Source organism: Sus scrofa, chromosome 13 (assembly GCF_054392235.1).
Source record: "Sus scrofa isolate SSC_HxYL_T2T_F1_AM1 chromosome 13, Sscrofa_HxYL_maternal_Yorkshire_Landrace_v2.0, whole genome shotgun sequence".
NCBI lineage: Eukaryota > Metazoa > Chordata > Mammalia > Artiodactyla > Suidae > Sus > Sus scrofa.
The window spans coordinates 208,311,919-208,326,944 of NC_139395.1; the positions used below are offsets into that span (position 1 = coordinate 208,311,919).

The 15,026-nt window shown below is 38.1% G+C and overlaps 1 protein-coding gene across 10 annotated transcripts in view; it reads right to left on the reverse strand.

Moving 5' to 3' along the window:
* The window catches only part of GRIK1 (glutamate ionotropic receptor kainate type subunit 1), a 409,934-nt gene that overhangs the window by 27,807 nt on the left and 367,101 nt on the right, over positions 1-15,026 (reverse strand). For all 10 annotated transcript variants that reach the window (XM_003483349.5, XM_005657138.4, XM_021070894.2 and 7 more), the window contains one exon: positions 4,296-4,521. In XM_003483349.5, coding sequence (XP_003483397.1) covers positions 4,296-4,521 — 226 coding nt within the window. The remainder of the gene's footprint in view (positions 1-4,295; positions 4,522-15,026) is intronic.

Below are 15,026 nucleotides of genomic sequence, written 5' to 3' on the forward strand. Positions count from 1 at the left end.
TCTTCTAGTAATGCCGTTGAACTTTTAATTATGTTAGAGCTAGAGAACACCAACATCCGCCTGTAGCCATAGCTTGCCCAACACTGGGTTAATCAATGCAAAGAAAGAGATTAAAAACGATGGTAAGATTTCTTTACTCAATTTCTCCTTGGATGCTAAGAATTTTTTGTGTTTCCTCTACTCAGTAGGAAAATAGTACATCCTAGTTCTCTCTGTTTGTAAACATCAAAGTTCTTCTTGGTGGAAATAGAAACATGCAAAAAAAAGTAGAAAATAAAAAAATGTGGTGTCTTACAACCAAAAGACATTTTAGGAACCATACAGTCCAGAGTACTTATTTTAGAAATGAAGAACTTTATTTAGGATGTGAAGATAGAGGTGAAAGCAATAGAGGCAGAGCCAAGAATTTAACTCAATTCTCCTTACTCTCTCTTGGTATAATTTCCATCAAATTTCCTCCCTCCATCTTCTGTGTCGCCCCACCACATACCTGTGTTCTAGGGCATGGTTGAAGTCAGAAAAGCAGATTAACATTGCAACATTTGTCATTTTTTCCACTCTTCCCAAGACTTCCTAAAGTCATTTCTTGTACTCAAAATCAAGTTTAAAAGAACAGCAAAATGTTTTGAAGTTAGATTGTGGCCTACCAATTAAGACTATGGATTTTTGATGAGAAAATAGCTCTTGCAAGCCAAATTAAAAGATATTGGCTGTTTGCTTAAATACCCCAGAATAATGGTTAGTTTCAAAATTAGCACCATTAACATATTCATAGCATGTGAGCAATTAAGTGAACCAGGAGAGCTTTGCTTTAATGTACATGAAAGTGCTTTGAAAAGCGTAAGAATGATCCGTATGGTAGCGATTGCAGCAGTAATCATAGCAGTATACTCCGTGGGCACTCAATAAATGTTGACTGATGCTCTCCTTCTGCCTTCAGGCTACAGGATCCCTGTAACATTTCAGGCAGACAGGGATCAGATCTCTGTTTAAAGTTGTTCTCTAAGGAAGGTAATTTCCAGCCTCATGGTAACCTGTTTAAATCTTAACTGCTCTCATTCTCTCTGTTTTATTTTAAATCCCCGAGAAGACACATTTCCAGAGCTTCTGCCCCGAGAGTCTCTAAGAAGCAAAGTTTTCAATTTTGTGTCATCACCAAGGTGACTTTGCCGATCTTTGACCAGGTGAGGGAACATGGAGGCTTTTAGCTGGTCAAGGCAGAAATAGAAGCATGGGAAGAATTTTTTACATCTAAACGTATTTTAGTTTCAGCCTTTGTTGTTATTGTTGCTTAAATGGACTGAATGACATCAGAAGTGATTTATTACAAGGCACTTGAAAAAAAAATATATGTGTATGCACAAATCTTCCTGAATAGCAACTGATCTTTCTTAAAGAGTCAATTCATCATAGAAGAAACATCTCACAAATTTATCCAACAGCTGTATTCCCAATGGATGTATTCTCTCTGAGGTCTGCCATCTGTTCCAATTATTCCTTCATTGTTTTTGTTTTAAAAGCATGACAGGTTTATAACCACTATGAAAAATTCCTGGACTGTATTTTTTTTTTTTTTTTCATTGAGGGAGGGAGAAAAACTCTTCAACTTTGGAGATTGTATGTCAGAGAATGCATGAGGTTGGTAAAAGGTAGACTGAGCTGGAACATTCAAATCTCTGTCTATTAAATTATATAAAATATACTGATACTCATCACAGGATCAGCCTCATTCACGTGAAAGAAGAGTCATTTTCAAAGTGCTACATTAATTCAGAAGTTTTGCAGAAAGGGGCTCCTGACTTCCTCCCCATTCCCCACCAAAACTTGAACTTTAGAGTTATAGTCCACTCAGCAGAAGAAATGCCCATTAAAAGTCTTATATTAAAGTATAAATATTCTCAGGAAATGATGCACAGTGTTATTTTCTATTATTATGACCAGACAGGAAAGTGGGTGGGCAAAGAGGGGCATTAAAAGGTGGTGGTGGTGGGTTTGTGGGTGGAGGATGGAAAGATAAAATCCCTGTTTTCCCCTTTATTAATTAATGTAAAGATGGTTCTATGAAGAAAGTACACTTGCTTTTCTAAGAAGGTACAGAATATTTTGCAATCAGTCATAAGGTCTTGATTTTGAAAAGATTCAGGCAAAGGTACCCAGTCCTGCTGTTCTTGTCTGATGTAACTAAAATCGGCAGTGATGGGATATACAAAAGGAACATGTTGAGCTTCCTCCAACTTATTATCTAAAATGAGGTGACAGAGCTTGCTTAGGGAGATAGGACATTGTTTTTCAAATCAAAAAGATCCTTTTAGTTAGTGTCTAACAACCCCACCGAGTCCCCTGCAGAGGATATTCACTTAGTTATAGGAAAGCTTACCACTTCAAAAAATACATATATACATCACTTTCAATATAGGTATTTTCATCAGGAGAAGTTATTGGAAATAAAGGGGCAAGGAGATAGTTATGGTTTCCTAGCCTAATCATCCTGCAAATTTATTTAGAGGACTTGAATAACAACAGTAATAATATGGGTAATTTCATCATAGCATGTATTTATAGCCCCAGGTAGATTTCCTGGAGTCAAATTGGTTACATATGCATGGTAAAAGGTGAAGAGAGTTAAACTTTATCTGGTTTATCAAATTAGTATTAATCAAAAGTGGAATGTGGGCTCGTTAATCTTTTTAGAAAATATATACATATGTTGCAAATGAAAACATCAGGAAAGTCCACCTAAAATCTGATTTCTTTTTCATGAAAAATGGAATATCTAAAAATGTTGTGCTCAAATTCTCACGTGGTTACCATGACTGACCTTAAAGGCTGCTGCCCCCTTTACATGAGTTGTGTTGTCTCTAATTCTCCACAGTTGCTACTGTTCCCTTTTGCCTCTTGAAACAAACAAAGCTTCATTCAATTACACCTGCTTGGGCTCTGTAAGCATTTATGGTCCCTGTGTAATGTTGAGGGTTTAACTGGATAATCCCTATCAAAAGATAAAAATAATAATCTACCTTGGTTCCCGAATTACCTGACCTAATTGTAATTACATTTCTTTTTTTTTATTGTTATTTCCCCAATACAATTTTTTTTCCTACTGTACAGCATGGTGACCTCCATGTATACATTCCACCTTTTTTTTTTGTAACTACATTTCTTGTTGGACTAGCCCAGTCATCTAAGACAGCCTCCAATTTCTCCTCTTTGGAATGTTTGTCAGAAAAATTACTAATGAGGAGTACTCGTTGTGACTCTGTGGGTTAAGGACCCGACATTGTCTGTCAGGATGCCATTTTAATCCCTGGCTTTGCTCAGCGTGTTAAGGAGCCAGCATTGCAGCACACTTTGGAGTAGGTTATCGATGCACCTTGGATCTGGTGTTGCTGTGGCTGTGGCATAAGCCTCAGCTGCAGTTGCATTTCAACTCCTAACCTGGGAACTTCCATGTACCTCAGGTGAAGCCATTAAAAAAAAAGAAAAGAAAAGGAAAAAAGAAAATTACCAATGATTCACTTGAAAAGAGCAGATTGCCACTGAGTCAGAAACTTATACACTGCAGTTTCTGTAGTGAGGGAAATAGGGCATTTTTATAGATGGGGATTCAGTAACTGTCCTTTGAATATAGAATAGAATTGTATACCCTAGACATGGAAACATACCTAGCTGTGTGGACCTATATGCCTATAAGAGAATAATATCCCTAGGGAGAGCAGTGGTACGAAATCAAAGAATGGGGATATTTGGAGACTTTAGATAGTTATCAGTGATTGAATCTAGCATATTGCTTCAGCAAATTATAATCTAAGCTTGATTGTTTTTCTTTTGGGTTATAGCTTGGCTTTTCTACCAGTTTACATGGAACATTAGCCCTTCAACTTTGTCATCAATATGCACAGTTAATTTTGTTATATTCTAGTATAATATAAGATAGAAAACACAACATAGGCATGTTTAGGTACTGAAGGAAAAATGTGAAGGGTGCTGATTAGAAAGATATTCTATTAATGATAATCTGTCTGGGGTAAAATAATAAAATCTATGTACTCAAACTTACAGCAGTAGTAGAACTTGAAAGAAACAATGAGTTGAAAATTTATTAGGTTAAATATCTTGGAATCTTCAATTCAGAACATGGCTTGATCTGTATGGGCATTTCCCTTGTTTATCAAGCCACTGAAGGCATTGTGGGCCTTCTCAGAATTGTGGGGTAGGTATTTCTGAGCCCATCCTCTTCTCTACTTTGGGATGGACATTGTGCATCTCAGTCTTGGCGACTACCTTGTCTTTCTTACCGATAGGCGTTCCCACTCCATAACCTTTGGAGTCAATGAGGCCCCCAATCTGCGTGAGGTTGCAGTTTCTCTGGGTCACATACTCAATGCTGGTGGACTCCATCAGCAGGGCATAGTCAGTGGTGAGCACTCGCTGAATCCCTTCGTCACTGTTTTTGACCAGGGCAGTCTGTTGCCTGCTGCTCATGAAAGCCCACATCTTCTCGTAGGTGGATATCTTTGATTTCTGCAGGGAAAGAAAGCACACCCACCGGCAGAGAGTGCTGAGAAAATATGTCCTAAAACTGTTCAAAATTCCAGGGGTTCAAACAGCAGAAGGAAGATTCTTTCTCTTTAGGCGGGAAAACCGATACTGATGTTCCTGGGACTGATTGGTAGCTGAAAAGAACCCAGTTCACTACAATCAATCCCTTAGAGGCACCGAGGCAGCTATGGAGGAAAAGGAGATCTCGCTGGGTGGATGTGAGACATTGCCTCAAGGTCCTTTTGCTGATTTCAGTAGGGAAGAAAGAACACTGGTATCAATGATGGCATCTACCTAACAAACTGTGGCCACTTAAGAACAAGTCCTCAAGGCCCACTGGGCCAGAGGGTGACAGCTCACCCCAGGACTCCACTCATTTGTTCTATTTCCCTTTAACAACAACTTCGGTAGGCATTGTTCTGCTGGTTTCTGATATGTAAGTTTCAATACGTTTCCTGTGCAGGGCACAGCCTTAGCATAAATCGCATACTTTCTCTGCTTTATTTATGAAAGAACTTCCAATCACCTTCATCTTTTCTAGAAAACTTAAGTACAAATGCTCTTTTTGAATTAAAATTCAGATCAGAAAACTCTTCCTACTGTGTGTGTATATATGCCTTTTAAACATAGTTTATTTATTTATTTTACATATATATATCTTTTTCAGATTCTTTTCCCATATAGGCTATAACAGAGTATTGAACAGATTTCCCTGAGTCATAAAGTAGGACCTTTACTGATTGATTTTGTATATAGTAGTGTGTTTACACCAATCTCAGCCTCCCAGTCCATCCCTCCCCCCAGTGTTTTCCCTTTGGTAACTATAAATTTGGTTTAAAACCCTTTGAACTTGCTTCTGTTTTGTGAATAAGTTTCCTTTATATCATTTTTTACTGGATTCCACATATTAGTGATCTCATATTTATCTGTGACTTAACTTCACTTAGTATGATAATCTCTATGCCATCCATGTTTATGCCTTTTGAAGTATGTATTTCATTTTAAATTGCAATTATATTTTAAATAATGAGGACTGAATTTTCATTTGAACGTGTTCTATGACTTTGCCTTTTCCCTTTTTCTTCAGCTTTTTGAAGATGAAGATATCATAGATTTGGTGATAAACTATATATATGATATATAGTATGTATGCATCTATACATTCCGCAGTCTCATGAATCTTACTTGCTTTGTTAAAATATACTGCCTAGGAGTTCCCACCATGGCACAGTGGGTTAAGAATCTGATTGTAGTGGCTGGGGCTGCTGTGGAGGTGCAAGTTCAATCTGGCACAGTGGGAAAAAGGACCCAGCCTTGCTGCAGCTGAGGCGTAGGTCACAGCTGTGGCTCAGATTCAGTTCCTGCTCCAGGAGCCTCAATATGCTATGGGTGTGGCCAAAAATTACACACACACACACACACACACACACACATACATATATAATATAAGAAATTAAAAAATATACTGCCTAAGTTTTCATATTGCTTTGGTATACATTTTTCGTTCTTTTGAATATGAATAGTGATCTATTATAGACACTTTACATTTTATTTTGTAATTTCCATTTGTTTCAATTTTTTTCCTGTATTTGTCTTCATTTGCATCAGCATTCCTCTCCATTTATTTGGAAGTTGAACGCATTATGAGAATTACTGATAATTCCTAGCTAATTCCAGCTCTCACATTGTATGTGGTGCCCACACACACTCATGAGAGCTTCCTTGGCAGGCTCAGGGCTTATCATCTCAGGAGTGCAAAGAAGCTTAAAACATGATTTGGGGCCATAGGCAATAAATGGAATACCTGTGGAATTAGCTCTAGCGTGGTTATTCATGCTCAAGTGTTCCTGGGGGCTCATTCAATTCCTAAGTCTATTTAAGACCTGGGTTAATGCTGTAGGCTTTATGAGTTAAGGGAGAACAGATGGCTTTATTTTGGAGTGTTAGGCATTTGAAGAGCCTCTTGAGAAAGGTCTTGTGAGACAAATAGCAATTCAATAAACAGCACCTTATAGATACTGGTATTTTATGGAAACCATTCTGTCATGATTAGGCCCCTGTGAATTATTCCTCACCCCCAGAGATATCTGCAAGTTGGAGCTCATGTCTCCATGAAAAAGGCATGTTTTTGAGGTTGGCGGGGGTCAATGCCTCATTTGTTGGATAATTTTAGCCTGGAAGTGTCTGATAATGCTAACTTTATAGTAAAGGGCTACTTGTACAAGTGCAGGGAGGCCAGCCTGTCTTTTGGCCGTAAACAGACTGCTGGGAAAATTATTCCTCCATCAGGAAACTAACTTAAGGGAAAATAATTTTCTTAGAATTAGGAAATTTTAAAGTTGTCAGAGACTTTAGAAATTGGCTCATTCAAACTCCCATTTTCACAGGGGAGGCAATTTTGGTACAGAAGTTGTGGAGATGTCACGAAAGCCACAAAACTAGTAAGTATCAGAGCCAATATGGCCCTCAGGACCCTTGGACATCTAATTCAACGCTCTTTCCATTGCACCATAATGACTTTGAGTGTGTGGATGGCTATCCTACCAAGATTCTTTTGAGAATGATTTTAATCTTCTTTGATCTACCTATGACAATGCTTATATCCATGAACTCATAGTATGCCCTGGGGTTGCTTGCTATTTGGTATAACAACTAGGAGTTAGCTTCCATATACAAAAAATCCATGAAACATCCACTTTTTCAGTGTACTTAAATTTTTTTGAAACTGAATGTTGTAAGTAGTTAGAAAACTGGATTATCTGGTCTATGGAAGATGAGGACAAAATTAAACTATCAGTTCATTCATGGGAAACAACAAAGTGGGGGGAGTCCTTTTAGGAATTTAAGAACTGAGGGACATGGAAGAAAATGGTAAGTTTCACTCAAAATCTACACACCTGTGAGCTCTTTTAGGTGTGGTTCTCAAATTATCTGTAGTGAAGGACTGTCTATTTTTCATTCCATGGGTTAGGGTTAGGGTTCTTACTACATGGGACCAGTATGCATCTGCACCAGATGGGTTTTACAATGTTGGCGTTTGACATTCCTCAAAGTGGTCTACATTCAAGGAGAAATATCCACTAATCGTGTTTCGAAGTGCTGGAGCTTACTCTCAATTTCGTTTGTTATCTCATCACACTTGACAACACAACATTCCCTTGAGTCAGCACGCTTGTCAACATCACATTTAGACTAGCATTGCTCTATGGTTCTGGATTTAATTCAACCACATATACGTCTTCCTTTTTGGAGTAGAAAGTTGTTCTTGGCCTGAACCCCTTGAGGGGCTGAAAGGGAAATCTAGCTAACATGGACTTTGAAGCATTGAGAGCAGAACTTTTTCTCAGTAAGAAAACTAACACTTAGTGGAGGACTTGGTCAAGTGGAAGGTGTAGGAAATTTCTTTGGCCCCCCTCCTCCTAGTTTTGCTCCAGTGTAATAATGGCAAACATGATAGACAGAAAAAATACCCTTCTGCTTTCATTTAAAATTCTCTTTCACCATTTAGAAAGTTTGCTGGTGTGGGGCCCCATTGTATTCTTCGTTTGAAATTATAGTCTGTCTTAAAAGCTAGGAGCCTTAGATAAAGAGAAAGACCCAGAATGTGGTTAGGGAATATCTTTTTTAACCATTAAAAATATCTGTCAATAGCTTAAGTACCTTAGGATATAGTGAGTCTTCTACCACTGGAAACTCTACAAGTAGAGTTTCACTGAAGTATCATTCAACCCCCAGGTTCTACTCTCTGGACCAGCCTTCTCAGGTTACTTATGCGGTTCTGACTTCAACGACAGTTAAGTGACACCTAGAGGTCATATTGGTTAGTGAAAGAGCCAACACAGAGTCAGGGGCTTTTTCCTCCTTATTCTTGAGTTCTGTCCACTATCATATCATGTTCTATAATGTTTATTTTTTGCTTGGTCAAAAAGTACTATTTTAAGAGTAGTTAAATTTGATTTATTCCTTTTAATTAGACAAGTTTAAAGACACAAATTTTAATAGTTCTTAAAAATAAGAGCATACTTCATAGAACATTATCATGAATATTAAAAGACCAAGAAAACTGTTTGAATGACAGCCGGGATGTTTTGCACTTCTAAATCGTGTATGGTCGCAGACTGCTTAATTGCCCTAAATAATATATATTTAAAATGAAGAAACAGTGATTGCGTCTTATTTCACTGATTATGTCAAAGGTTAATTAGAATGTTTGTAAAGTACCCTGAGCTTCTTATCAAAAGTCACTAAAACTGAAAAGGCCTCATTTATTAAATCTGAAATCATCCAGGTTTTCTTTTTTTTAATCCTAGAGGGGAGTCAAGTTTAAATACATTTATTTTGTCTAGTTAAACCTAATTATGTGGCAGTTCTGATGCTGATGAAACATTGTTGGCAAAGAATAAACATTTTTTTCATTGCAAATCTGTTATAATGGAGTATTACTGTATCACTCTTTGATGACCATTGTTTATTTCTCTTTTTTCTCCCATAATACATGCAATATAAACACTCAGTGGGGAATGATTTACAATGGGCCTCTGTGCAATCAAAAACCACTTACTGAAAATGGTTATAATAACCAGCACATGCAGTGTATACTGCGTGCCCAGGACTATGCTAAGCACTTTTCATGTATGAATCTATTTAATCTTTACAATGATCATAAGAGAAAGATACTGTTATTATTTCTCCTTCGTAGATGAGTTACAGAACACCATGTAAAGAAATCTCAGCAACCTGGCCTCCAGGGTTTGTGTTCTTAACCAAGAGGGAATCAACGTTTGCTTTAATACACAGACCATCAAACTCATGACTTGGCTACTGTTTTAACAGCACTAACACAATTTTCTAAAGAAATAATTGCAATAAGTAGTTGCGGCATCTTTCTATTATAATCAGAGATACTGCAACTCCTGTAGTCATCAAATGATGTGCGGGCCCTATTCACATGGATTTTGGCAGCTCACATTGTTCAGACAAAAAAAAACTAGACAGTTTTATGAAGTGCAACAGTTGGAACCTAGAAGGAAATGCAGATATTGTTTATATTTCTTTCCTTAAGTATTTTGCGTTACACATAGTTTCTTTCAGTTACAGGGCTTCCAATATGACATATGAAGTATGAGTAAACTCTGGAGTGTAATAATGTCTTAAGACTCATAGAACTTCCATTTTATAGACATATCCCTTGAACATTTCATTTTTACTGAGATAAGCATTATTTATCACAGAATTTTTTCAACCAGATTATAGCACTTCTACAGGGAAGATGTATAATTCTATTATTTAGTAGAATGACAACTATGCAATTCTGCTTTAGACCAATATGTGTAAAGATTTTATATATAGAAAGCTATTTATATAAGCTTATTTTACATATATCCATAACCCCCCACCACACATATACACTGAGGATGATTATTGATATATGATTGTATTAGCTTATCAAAATGGTAAATAGAGGCATATTGAACAAATGAAATACCAAAAAAAATTACATCGTAATATCTCATCTCCAATTTACTTTGACTTTAGATAAATCCTGATTTAAGAAAAAAATGAAATGTTCAAGGGATATGTCTATAAAATGGAAGTTCTAAAAATCAACATGGAAATCAGCCACATAGAAATCCAAATTTGTGAGGCAAATTTTGCAAAGATTAATAGTTGCCTTATAAACAACCATTTCCTCTAACACATGATTAGATGTATTATTTAATGAAATGATAAATTCTCATGGAGCCTTAAAATATAATTTAACTTACAAAAATCACTTTGAAGGAAGACTCTCCGATGAAGGCATTTATACTATAGTGAGATGCCTCTGTCTTTCAAATGTATATAATATGATCACTGCAGTTGATTATGCTTTTATTTTGAATTGATAGAAAGTTATGACATTTGCAGAATCTCCAAGGTTTTAAAAATTCATGTGTTCCCTTTAAAAAATTCCCTCAGCGGGATTTAAACACCTTTGCTAGAACATTTTTCATGGTTTTCTCCTGTCTAGAGTTAAAGATGGGCCCATTACAGGCACTATATCAGGCTTTGAAAAAGGTTAACTTTAATTGACCTCATGGATTTCTCCCTAAACAAATATATTTTTAGACCATAGGGACTTAATTTTGGACACTAATGGTAGAATTAGGTAGATCTTTCAAACATGAGCTAATATGTCTTATGGAAAGAGGGCTTTCCGATGCAGAGAAATTTGTGAAGTACCTTTCATTTTGTGCTTCTTTATATGACTATTTCTGTTGGAAACCTGTCTCCCCATAATGGCTCATTGCTTCAGCTCCACTGGTGCAGCGCTCAGTAACCTTCTTGAAAGGTCCTTGAGGTTAATGACAGCACCTAACCACTCTCTGGAAGGAGATTATAAAGGTTAGAGCAGTCCCTTATTCCCACAGCTGGTCCAGATTATTCCCCAGACCATGAAAGCCAGCAATGACATGTCTGTTATGATTTTTTTTAAATCTATTTTATTCAATTCATTTTAGACTGAATCATGATCAAATCTGTGTAATCCTCTGACTTGGGTCTGAGAGGATTGTGATTTTTTTTTTTTTTAATAAGGCAAGCTTCTACTGAGATGCATTTCTTTTTTTTTTGCTTTTTAGGGCTACATCCGTGGCAAATGGAGGTTCCCAGGCTAGGGGTCAAATTGGAGTTGTAGCTGCCAGCCTATGTCACAGCTACAGCAACTTGGCATCTGAGCCATGTCTGTGACCTACACTCACGACTTACAGCTACACTACGACCTACAGCTTAGGGCAATGCCGGATCCTTAACCCACTGAGCGAGGCCAGGGATTGAACCTGCAACCTCATGGTTCCTAGTCGGATTTGTTTCTGCTGCGCCACAATGGGAACTCCTGAGAACCATTTCTTACATGAATACTTTCTACCATTCTGGCTCACAAGGACTTCTGGGGTTCACACCACTTTCTGTCTGTACAAAGCATGCTACTTAATCACATGTTCCATTGTATTTAACAGGTCTGTGTGCATCTTGTCTCTTTATTGCTATTCAGGTCTTTAAGTCTCAAACAAAATTTTTATACCTCTTCCTATTTCTTACAGTGCCAAACTCAAGTGCTAGTCATATTGGAAATCCTGGGAAAAATATGAATTGAACAGAACTGAGTTGAACTGCCTCATTCTGCTTCTCAGCTGCATTCTAAGGGCAGCCACACCATCTGTTGCTTATCTACCATCTGGAAGTGGTTCTTTTGCAAATGCCTGTATGTGCTCATTAAAGTTTCCAAGGACTGGGGTCTTTGTCTGGCCTGGCCTCAGGCATTCTTTGAAATCTTGGGCACTGGCATGCCTTCTGGACTTTTCTATCCATTAGCAGAAAGCACACCTCCCAGGAGTCACTGACAGTAAGGAAGCTGAGCAAAGACCAAACTAGAGTATTTTAAATTCAGCAAGATTGAAAAGGAGGACTAATAGCTAAGAGTAAGGTTTGGATGATAATGGTGATGATGTTTTGGTGATAATTATAACATTTAACATTTTCCCCTTTTTATTTAACGGTGTTTGGCTGCACCTGTGGCTTGTGGAGTTTGCCCAACTAGGGATCAAACCCGCACCACAGTAGCCACCCAAGCCACAGCAGTGGCAATGCTGGATCCTTAATCTACTGAACCACTTGGGAACTTTTTCTTTTTTAAAAAACACTTTTTTTTTGGTCTTTTTTCTTTTTAGGGGCCCTCCTTCAGCATATGGAAGTTCTCATGCTAGGGAACAGCCACTACAACTTCAGATCTGAGCCATGTCTGTGACCTATGCCACAGCTCAAGCAAAGCCACATTCTTAACCTACTGAATGAGGCCACGGATCAAACCCACATCCTCAGGGATACTAGTCAAATTCGTTTCCACTGAGCCACAATGGGAACTCCCTAAACATTTTTATTGTTTACAATTTGCCAAGTAATTGTAAGCACATTACCTCTATTACGTTACTTATTTCTTTAAATAATATTATAACCTAGATATTATTCTCAATTTACAGATAGGAAAATTGAGGTATAGAAAGTTTAAACGACTTATCAAGGCCTACATAATTAATAAGCAGTAGCATCAGAATTTGAACCCAGGCTATTTGGCTCCAGAATAAAACTTTACTGTAAGGTTTTTTTTTTTTTGCCTTTTTTTCTTTTTCTTTTTTTAGGGCCTCACTCATGACATATGGAAGTTCCCAGGCAATGGGTCAAATCGGAGCTACAGCTGCTGGCCTATGCTACCGCCACAACAACTCAGGATCCAAGCCATGTCTTCGACCTACACCACAGCTCAGAGCAACACTGGATCCCAACCCACTGAGCGAGACCACAGGTCAAACTCGAATCCTCATGGATAATAATCAGATTTGTTTCCGCTGAGCCATAGTGGCAACTCCCTACCGTAAGGTTTAATTTATACCACCGCATTTTATGTTAGTCAGATCTCCTGAGGAGACTGGTTGGTAACCCTCGTCTCTGAACAATGCACCAAAACCATTGCTCTGCTTGGGTGATGGTTTGCAAGAGGCACTGAGAAATCCTTTTTTTTTCAAGCCTCACATGGTTTTTAGACTTTTACATGCCAATCCTTTCTTCATCTGGGGGAAAAAAAAAAGTGAGTTGCAGAACTGTCACTGTGAGTCCAAAGTTTGGACTATCATTTGTCTATAAGGTAATTAATAGAATTACAAGGAGAAGAAACAATTTTTGTACATGGTGTACTTTTGTGAGAGATGGAGAAAATTAGTGCTTAGCACTCCATCGTGAAAGGAGAAGTTGTAATTGGATGTTACTGCTGTCAATGTTCCTGAGTAGAAAAGAGGAAATGGCCTTAGAAAGGCTGTGCCCAAACTGTGTCCACAGAGCTTGGGTGTGAACTGACCTCTCTTTGTTCCTCCTAAGATGCTGGGGGTGGTCTCAGAGAATGGGGAGGGCTGGGAAAGCCTTTATCATTGAGGATTTTGAAATAATCGAATGGACCAAGCAAGTTAGCAGCAGAGAGCGGAGAAACAAATATAGTTAATATTATATTATTAATTCGTATTATCCTGAGTAGAAAATAAAAATGGAGTTTGTTAAAAATTGCATAAAGCATCCTGAAGTTCTGAATTATTAATATACTGATTTATGAAAAGGTTCCATTTAAAAATTGATGGCCTGACAAGGACAAATAAATGGTCCCCTGATATTTGGAGGATTCCCTAAAACATCATCAACAGTCCCTGGACAGTTGATAAAACACTCTGCCTGTCTGTAATTTTGAGCTGGTAATTGGCCTACTGGTGACTGACATCCCTTGACCAAATAGGCGTTATATCATTGACAGCGCTTAAGACTTTAAGACTCTGAGTCCAGATGACCTTGAGAAAGTATAAGCAACATTAACTAAGTGACCTTGGCCATAAAACAAACTTGTTCTTTTCTTTATTGGCATCAGCCAGGATCTTAAGGTTTCCATCTATAAAGCCTTATGAACGTATGTGTAATTGAATTTACAATTTAAGCCCAGTTCTTTTGGGCAAATAAAGTCCCTGGTGATCAGTGTGGTTGTTCCACATACAAATGCCTCAGTGAAGAAAAACTGCTTCAGCCTTCCTTGACGCAGACACGTAGTACCTTGACCCAGCTCTTGCCTAATAAATGTCAATTTATTCCCTCAGTCTTGCCTGAATTCAGATGATGGATAGTGAAACCTCACCTGAGCTATTTTTAAAAAACAAACTTTTTTTTTATGTTGAAAATCAAGTATCCCAAATCTGAAGTCTAAGGTCATGCTGTCTTTATGAACAGCAAAGTCTAGAAAAAAAAAAAAAAGTCAATGGCTGGTGGTGAAAATTTTCGTGAGTAACTTTTGGTTACACTTTTCAGGGAGAACCTTCACAAAAAACATCCCTTGTTGGAGTTCCCGTCGTGGCGCAGTGGTTAACAAATCCGACTAGGAACCATGAGGTTGCAGGTTCGGTCCCTGCCCTTGCTCAGTGGGTTAACGATCTGGCGTTGCTGTGAGCTGTGGTGTAGGTTGCAGACGCGTCTCGGATCCCGCGTTGCTGTGGCTACAGCTCCGATTCAACCCCTAGCCTGGGAACCTCCATATGCCGCGGGAGCGGCCCAAGAAATAGCAACAAAAAACAAAAAAAAAAAATCCCTTGCTTGTGCCCCAGAGACCAAAATGAGAGGGATTAGTGTATATTGTCTCTTTGTGGATTTTGGTAATGCCCACAGTCCTTTCCTCCTGACAACTGCCTATACTCCAGCTGCAAAACAATTTAGAATCAACTTGAAAGCAAAGAGATGGTTTCACCATTTGAGTGTGCCCAAATGGATACTTTTGGGGAGTTTGAGGGGCAAAAGCACTTTAAGTTACACTGTTTGATGAAAAATTGCTTCCTGTTGGATGTTTCCTTGAGACTGAGTGCCGAAGGAACCCAGGTGAGCAAGGCTTATGCCCCAACACTGGATCAGAGTATGCTAGGTTAAGT